This window comes from Ammodytes marinus (genome assembly GCF_949987685.1).
Source record: "Ammodytes marinus genome assembly, chromosome: 9".
Classification (NCBI taxonomy): domain Eukaryota; kingdom Metazoa; phylum Chordata; class Actinopteri; order Uranoscopiformes; family Ammodytidae; genus Ammodytes; species Ammodytes marinus.
The window spans coordinates 30,553,930-30,563,495 of record NC_137213.1 but is presented as its reverse complement, the minus strand read 5'-3'; the positions used below and the strand labels follow the sequence as shown (position 1 = coordinate 30,563,495).

The 9,566-nt window shown below is 42.6% G+C and overlaps 1 protein-coding gene across 1 annotated transcript in view; it reads right to left on the bottom strand.

The window, feature by feature from the left end:
- Window positions 1-4,915, bottom strand: part of marchf11 (membrane-associated ring finger (C3HC4) 11) — a gene marked incomplete at both ends in the record, with an annotated part of 10,953 nt that extends 6,038 nt beyond the window's left edge. The window contains one exon of the mRNA XM_080034156.1: window positions 4,481-4,915. Coding sequence (XP_079890282.1) covers window positions 4,481-4,915 — 435 coding nt within the window. The remainder of the gene's footprint in view (window positions 1-4,480) is intronic.
- Between the last annotated feature and the right edge of the window lie 4,651 nt (window positions 4,916-9,566).

Genomic DNA, 9,566 nt, shown 5'->3' with positions numbered 1-9,566 from the left:
GAGGTAGTGCTATTAGATTATCTCTGCTAATAGGCTATAGCCCACGTTCAGGAGACAGGATATTCACTTAGGCATTTTTAGTACCCCTGACTCCTCTATTTCCTCTGTGCATGAATCAGAGAGAGAGGGAGAGAGGGAGAGAGAGAGAGAGGGGGAGAGAGAGGGAGAGAGAGAGAGAGAGGGAGAGAGAGAGAGAGAAAGAGGGAGAGATGGAGAGAGAGAGAGGGAGAGATAGAGAGAGGGAGAGAGAGAGAGAGAGGGAGAGAGAAAGAGACAGAGAGACAGAGGGAGGGAGGGAGGGAGGGAGGGAGAGAGAGAGAAAGAGAGAGACAGAGAAGGGGGGAGAGAGAAAGAGACAGAGAGACAGAGAGAGAGACAGAGAAAGAGAGAGACAGAAAGAGGGAGGGAGAGAGAAAGAGACAGAGAGAAAGAGAGAGGGAGACAGAGAGAGAGACAGAGAGAGGGAGAGAGAGAGGAGAGAGACAGAGAGAGACAGAGAGAGAGACAGAGAAAGAGAGAGACAGAAAGAGGGAGGGAGAGAGAAAGAGACAGAGAGAAAGAGAGAGGGAGAGAGAGAGGGGGGAGAAAGAGGGGGAGAGAAAGAGACAGAGAGACAGAGAGAGAGACAGAGAGAGAGATGGAGAGAGGGAGAGAGAGAGAGATAGGGGGACAATAATTCACTCATTGAAGCTATAGCTGCTGTCACACAGAGGCTGCACAGTGTCCAGTTTCACAATGACCATTCGTCTCTCAACATCCGTCCGTTCACCGCCAGGAAAACGTGCAGACAGATGAGATTGATGCATTTCTTTGGGATGATATATTGTATATAAAGCTCTGGAAAAAAATTAAGAGACCAGTCTGGATTTTTCTTCAATCTTTATCCCTACATTACTTCATGGAAATGCTCTAAATGACAATATTTTTATTGTGAATTTGGTAGAAATGTTGTCAGTAGTTTTATATTATAAAATCAAAATGTTCATTCTACTCAAACATATGCCTCTAAAGAGTAAAACAAGAGACACTGAACATTTGGAGTGGTCTCTTCATTTTTTCCGGAGCTGTATATAGATTTTTTTTTAAATATTTTTCTTCTCTTTTATTAGACAGTTTTGTAGAGACAGAGATGAAATGTGTCAGAGAGGGGAATGACATGCAGAGAACGACCCGGGCTGGATTGTAACCCGGGTCTGCTGTGAAGAGGACTGAGACTCTATGAGTGGGGGCGGAGGGGGGGTGGGGGGGGGGTGTCTAATCACTACACCACAAGCACCCCAAGCTCCTTTTCCCCCCCTCTACCACTGGAAATAGCTGTTTAAATAGTAAAATAAACAAATGTCTTATTATGCCTGTGTTTCTGTATGCGCTGTCCATGGTACTGAAACTACTGCAGACAGTTCAAGGTCTTGTGTTGTTGAATTTTTTTTGTTTAAATTCTGTCCCATCATTAAAGACCTACTTCACTGGTGGAAATATGAAGGTGTATTGAACTCTGAGATCCTATGTAGTATAAATGTGCAAAATATTTTAGAAATCGGATCATCCTAGCCTGAGAAAAGGCAGATAGAGTGTTTTTTTATGGTCTCACTGTCTAACCCTATATTTTTACTAGTGTCATGTCAGTAATAGCGATTTTATAATGATAGAACGCCGGTTCCGTATGGGTGAAGTATTCCTTTAGTGTTCTTAAAGGTTCAGTAAGTGATTTGGTCCTGATAGCTATAACTTCCTGTCAGTGACTAGCAGTTAGCAGTCCCCTCCCTCGTCCCTATACGTCACCACCACATGAACACACAGCAGTCCCCTCCCTCGTCCCTACGTCACCACCACATGAACACACAGCCGTCTTCATCAGATAGTGCCGCGATGGAGAGCAGGGAGGGATAGTTCTCGAAATTCTATCTGGCAATTACTGCAAAGCTGAATGACTGGGAGACCTGTGTTATGAACTGTGCATACTGTTTAAGATAGATAGATAGCTGGATAGATAGATAGATAGATAGATAGATAGATAGATAGATAGATAGATAGATAGATAGATAGATAGATAGATAGATAGATAGATAGATAGATAGATAGATAGATAGATAGATAGATAGATAGATAGATAGATAGATAGATAGATAGATAGATAGATAGATAGATAGATAGATAGATAGATAGATAGATAGATAGATAGATAGATAGATAGATAGAGACCTGTGTTATGAACTGTGCATACTGTTTAAGTGATTGATGTATGAATGTAGAGATTTAACAGGTATATTAACCAAAAAAATATATCGCTCACTTCTCCTTTAAGGACACATTAAGATTATATCTTTGGATTTATTTTGGTTCTGGTTCTGAATGGCTGTGCTTCTGTAATGGCCTAATATTGCACACACACACACACACACACACACACACACACACACACACAGACACACACACAGACACACACACACACACACACACACACACACACACACTCACACTTATAATGTGCGTTCCAATTTCTTCAGTTTACTGCATATTGCACATATTGTAAATAAATAATTTTCTTCATGTTGCACATGTGTGTGTGCGTGTGTCTGTGTGTCTGTCTGTGTGTCTGTCTGTCTGTCTGTCTGTCTGCCTGTCTGTCTGTGTGTGTGTGTGTGTGTGTGTGTGTGTGTGTGTGTCTGTCTGCCTGCCTGTCTGTCTGTCTGTGTGTGTCTGTCTGTCTGTCTGTGTGTCTGTGTGTCTGTCTGTCTGTCTGTCTGTCTGTCTGTCTGTCTGCCTGTCTGTCTGTCTGTGTGTGTGTGTGTTTGTCTGTCTGTCCGTCCATCTGTCCATCTGTCTGTCTGTTTTTGTGTGTCTGTCTGTCTGTCTGTCTGTGTGTCTGTCTGTGTGTCTGTCTGTGTGTCTGTCTGTCTGTCTGTCTGTCTGTCTGTCTGTCTGTCTGTCTGTCTCCGTGTGTGTGTGTCTGTCTGTCTCCGTGTGTGTGTGTGTCTGGCACATATTGAAGAAATTGACCATAAAGCGACTGTGTCTCAGTGATGGGTCCTAGGCCGTTTCCCATCCCGTTGTGAAAGCTTCCACTCAGCAGGTTTCACTTCAATGTAATTAAATGGAGTTGCTACGGCTACTGTCATCCAATCACAATGCAGTATTATGTATGACCTCACACTCACTCTAGTTAATCCTACTTGTTCTAGCTTTTTACCATATATATATACTGACACGTTTATAACAAAATATGAACTATCCAGGGCAGGCTAAACTGATCTGTCAAGGGGTAGGACTAGATTAAAAAAAATTGTACTTCCTCCTACCCTCTTTCGAGCATGTGGAAAGTGTCTATTTTTTTTATTTTTTTTTAATTTAGCTATACAAAATTACTATTTGATTTTAAATTACTATTTTTTTTTACCTTTATTTCTACAGGTAAATCCCATTGAGACCGAAGACTCTTTTTCAAGGGAGACCTGTTTTCCTTTCCCACGTTACCATTCACACACACATTCATACACCGATAGCAGGCTAGCTATCGACATTCACACGAGGCAAGGTGGGTGAAGTGTCTTGCCCAAGGACACAACAACTATGACACAGGTGGCAGGGCGGGGATCGAACCTCCAACCCTTTGATCATCGGCCGACCCGCTCTACCACCTGAGCCACAGTCGCTTTTGCTTGCATGTTCGAAATAAAGACAATCAATCAATCAATCAATCAATCAATCAATCAATCAATCAATCAATCAATCAATCAATCAATCAATCAATCAATCAATCAATCAATCAATCAATCTTTTTCCACCACTCACAAAAGCAGGACGTTTAAATTGATGATGGCAGCAAGACAGACAATAAAGTGTCAGCGAGGACATTTACCGGTTAACCTATGAGTATGAATTGTAGTGGCGGCAGTGGCGAAGTGGGTAGGGAGATCGCCTCTGGAGTGCAGGGTCGGAGGTTCGATCCCCCGTCTCCCCGCCACATGTCGAAGTGTCCCTGAGCAAGACACTGAACCCCAAATTGCTCCCGATGGTTCAGAGAGCGCCTTGCATGGCAGCTACTGCCATCGGTGTATGAGTGTGTGTATGAATGGGTGAATGTGGTAAGATATGTAAAGCGCTTTGGGGCTGAGAAAATCGGCTAGAAGGCGCTATATAAGTCAAGTCCATTTACCATTTACCATAATCTTAAAGGTGCTCTGAGGAACTTTCAGTTTGTGTTCATTCTAGCGCACCCCTTTGGACAAAAGCGGTAGTTTTTTTTACTATGCCATCTGTTGTTCCTGGGCGTGAGCATACCCATGAGATTAAGAAAAACTATATAAAATAGCATGCTTTGCAGTTAGCACTGATGGTCTCGTTTGCTGTTACATGTCATTAATTATCCTCAGAGGAAAAATTAGACTGTTTCAGAAATATTTAAAAGTTCCTCATAGCACCTTTAAATACAAATGTATAGTCTGTATACGTCAAATAAGTCAAATAAATTCTAACTAACCTGCTCTGCGCCTTGGAAGCATATCCGACAGCTGGGTGTAGGGATGCACGTCTCGCTGCTGCTGTTTGAATGCATAGCCGGGGGCGCTTTACACGATTCTCCCCCGACCGCCCCATCCATCTCCACCTCCACCTCCACCCCCTCACAGGGCGAAGAAGTGTCCGCCTCAAACGATCCATCTCTGGGGCTTTGGCATCGCTCTCCCGCCTCTCCACTCTCTGTCTGGTTGTCCTTCTCTCCATCCTCCTCAAAATCACCATCTTTAGCCGGGGATGTGCGTCCTTTTTCGGCTTCATCATCCCAGGTGTGGCGCTCCTGGTTGTGGTTGTTGCTGGGGGAATTATTAGTAGCACTAGCAGCGCCTTCGCTTGCGTCCCCACCACACGCTAAACCAACCTCACCACCACCCTCCACCTCCGCCTCCGCCGTGCTCATAATACAATGAAAAGTGGGAATACAATTGCATGAAGCCACCCACAGTATAGGCTATTCTATTCCTATCCCTATCAACTACCAATGCGACACAAATTGCCTATGTGAAGCAGTTTTTTAAAAATTATTATTAGGCGCTGTTCGGAGATTTAGCCTACGTTTCTTCCTGGACACACGCACGCACGCACACACACACACACACACACACACACACACACACACACACACACACACACACACACACACACACACACACACACACACACACACACCGAGCCAAGCCCTGCTGCTGTAGGCTATACGGACCCTATGGTGGTGTGGTGGTGGCAGAAATCAGCGGCCCATCGTTGGACTGTACCCGCCGAATGCGCTTCGAAACCCCGCGGAAGCATTTCCAATTCCACGCTGCTGCAGCTTCCACACATCGCAGCAGGGGCACAGCAGCCGTCTCCTAAGCTCCAAGTATTCCCCCTCTCTCTCTCTCTCTCTCTCTTCTTTAGAATAGGCTAGTCCCTACCCAGCAAAACAGATGAGCTCCAAGTATTCCCTCTCTCTCTCTCTCCTTCCCTCTCTCTCCTTCTCCGTCTCTCTTTTTCTCTTCTTCTCTCTCTCTCTTCCTCCCCCTATCCCTCTCTCTTTCTCTCCCTCTCCCTCTCCCCCTATTTAGAATAGTCCACACTGAGCAAGACAGCTGAGCAACAGCGCTAGACGCACAAATACCTCACTTTATCTACAAAGTGCAATATGCCTATAACTGCCCTTTTACATTTTATTTATTATGACATTTCCTGTCCTCGTCTTGTTCCATATGTTTTTCTTGTTATTTCTGTCTTGTTTTTAATATTTTTTCTAACTTAATTTTTTCTTTAATGTAGGCTATAATACACCTTCAGTTGGCACTCCTAATTTCGTTGTACAGGTTATCTTAGAGGGTCCCCCCCCCCCCCCAAAAAAAAAAAACCTGGGTGGATCCCTCCTAATGTGTGCTGCCGAGTCAGTAGCTTATTCACAATTAAAAGAATCCTTCCCGAAGTCAGCTGTAAGTTTCTCTGATGAGTCTTGCACTGGCTGGAAGCAGAAAAGAGCATTTCCCCAAGGAGATGAGTAGCCTAATCAATCACATTACTATCCCATTAAAGGGGTAGTTCGGAATTTTTTATTCCCATAGGACCACATTTCCAAGTTAGCCTGGGTGTTATTTATCATTGGAGACGGTTTTCAACACATTTCATTCAGTCCTTCTAGTAGCAGAGTTCGCTGATGCTAGGCTATAGCCCAAGTCAACTGTCAATACTAGCCTGCTAATAAAACAGTCTTACCCATTCCACAGTACACCCGAGGCAAATCAATTTTAATGCCCTCAGTTCTTTTAAATCGAGTCTGAAGACTTTTCTGTTTCCATATTAACCTGTACTTTTTATTTTATTTAAATGTTTTACTTCTTTTCATTCGCTTTTAAATGTCTTCTAATGTGTTTTATGTATTTTAATCTTGCCCCTGTAAAGCACTTTGAGTGGCCTTGTGTTTGAATTGTGCTATAGAAATAAACTTGCCTTGCCTTGCCAGACTGTCGATGTAAATGTCTGTGTTGATAGAGTAATGTTAGAAATAAAACTAACCTCTGCAACTAGAAGGACTGAATGAAAATGTGTTGAAAACGTCTCCAATGATAAATAACACACAGGCTAAAAATTCCGAACTACCCCTTTAATATGATGGAGGAGAAGATAACTTTCAACAAGACGCATGCACCACCAGAGCTGTATTACAATCCTCTTTTTTTCTGTCTTCTATTTCTTTTTAAAGGTGCTCCGAGGAACTTTCAGTCTGTGTTAATTCTAGCGCCCCCCTTTGGACAAAAGCGGCAGTGTTTTTACTACGCCAGCTGCTGTTCCTGGGTGAGCGTATACCCATGACAAAGGCATTAAGAAAACCGATTGCATAAAAATAGCAGTCTTTGCATTGATGGTCTCGTTTGCCGTTATATGTAATTTATGATCATCAGAGGGAAAATGAGACTGTTTCAGAAATATTTAAAAGTTCGTCCTGTGAAGAAACTGAGAGTATAAAGTGTGAGGAATCGTCTGTCAGAAGAGACTTCTGCTTTTTCCAAGAAGAATCTTCCCCCTTTTCTTTTCTTTTCCTTTTTTTCTTCTCGTGTGAGGAGGATGTTCTCTCTCTTTCCGGGGAGCGGAGCAGCAGTAATGGACTCTAATGCAGCAAAGGAAATTATCCACTCATGTCCGATCAACTACCTACCAGCGCTCCGATCAATAGCAGCGAGTCCCTGGGGGGGTTAGGAGGGAGGGTTTGGGTTTAGGACGGGTGGCAACTAAGATAGACCACGTTTGAATTTACTTTTGGATTTTACATTTTTTTAATGAAAACATTTGAATAAGTGAGTTCATTAAAAACATTCATTTATATGAAAAAATCTATCCATCTATCTATCTATCTATCTATCTATCTATCTATCTATCTATCTATCTATCTATCTGTCTGTCTGTCTGTCTGTCTGTCTGTCTGTCTGTCTGTGTCTGTCTGTCTGTCTGTCTGTCTATCTATCTATCTATCTATCTGTCTGTCTATCTATCTATCTGTCTGTCTATATGTCTGTCTGTCTGTCTGTCTGTCTGTCTGTCTGTCTGTCTGTCTGTCTGTCTGACTCAACCTTGTCTGTTTGTCTCTCCTTTATCTCAACATTAATTTTTTCAATACGCTGAACCAAAAATCTCAACTTCTCAAGCACTTACATCAACTAAACTTTCCATAATCATTCTCAGCACTATTCTGAAGGTTACTACAGAAGGACTTGTATTCATATGTTGATATTTGTCAGATTTATGAGACATTTTCTTCTTAAAAACATGCAGAAAATGCATTTTTAAGATGTGTACAAAATCAATGTGATCAAAAGTTTTGGGCAAGAATATGAACAAAAAAAGTGTGATCATACATTTCCATAAATGCCTGACAGATCCAAATACAGTGGTGGACCAATAGACAGCCATTGCAATCTTTGAGCTTTGTCGCTAACAGCTAAAAATATACTGTTTTCCAATGAAGGTTTTGGACCAACTCCAGGAAACACAGAGGGAATAATGACCAATTCCAGCTGAGATCTAATCCACTCTAACTGAAAACCCTTCCCTCAGCAGCTTGGCACATTTGAATTAAAGGGAGCAGCTGCATCGTGAAAACATGCTTCCACAACATGTCTTCTTTCCTACTAGTATAAATTATAATTTTTACTCCCCACCCAAAGAGTCTCAGTCCTCTTCACAGCAGACCCGGGTTAGAATCCAGCCCGGGTCGTTCTCTGCATGTCATTCCCCTCTCTCTGACACATTTAATCTCTGTCTCTCTGCTGCCTGCACTATCAATAAAGCATGGAAAATGCCAAAAAAAAATCTTAAAATTTTTTTTATATATTTATAATTTATGTGAAAAACTCAGCAGCTTGTGTCCAAAATGATCCCTATTTTTTTTTTAACCTTTATTTATACAGGTAAATCCCATTGAGACCGAAGACTCTTTTTCAAGGGAGACCTGTTTTCCTTTCCCACGTTACCATTCACACACACATTCATACACCGATAGCAGGCTAACTTCACACGAGGCAAGGTGGGTGAAGTGTCTTGCCGAAGGACACAACAACTATGACACAGGTGGCAGGGCGGGGATCGAACCTCCAACCCTTTGATCATCGGCCGACCCGCTCTACCAACTGAGCCACAGTCGCCCCAATTACCCTCCGGAAACACACATGGGTCAAACCATCTAGTTAAAATAAACTGGCAGTGACCTGTTAGGGATTATTTTGGGGTTTTTTGATATTTCTCTTATTGTTTGTTTTGATATAAGTGGCATAAATAGTTTTTTATTTATTCTTTTCATACAACCTGTCTGTAACAAATGAACAACCTTGCACTTTGTAATACTGAAAACGAAATAAAAATATCTTGATTTTAAAAAAAAGTATTCACCATGACGTCCACAGTGCAAAATGCCTCTCAGCTTCTCTTCCCCGTTTATATCCTCAAGTCCTGATCAATTAGTCTATTCTCGCCGTCGGCCTGTCTGCATCCCCCCCCCAACACACACACACACACACACACAAACCAAGCGTTAACACACACACACACACACACACACACACACACACACACACACAGACCCCTTCCTACACACACACACACACGCACAACAAACAAGCGTTAACACACACACACACACAAACCAAGCGTTCACACACACACACAAACCAAGCGTTCACACACACACACACACACACTCCTACAAACACACACACACACACACAGGTTGTGTATTACCCATGTTGTGGGGGCATTACTTAGACTTACATTCACTTCCTGGAGACTTGCCCTAACCAACCACTACTTCCCTAACCCTAAACCTAAAATCTACCCTCACATTAAAGCAAGTCTTCACCCTAAAATGTCATTGTTTACGTGATGGGGACTTCCATTTTGCCCCTAGAATGAAGAAAAATCCCCTCAATATCACTGTGTAGACAAGAAAAATGTCCCCACAACATGAGTAATACATGAGCACACACACATACACACTCCTACACACACACACAGTCACTCACCACACCACACAAAGTGGTAAAAGTCAAAAACACACACAC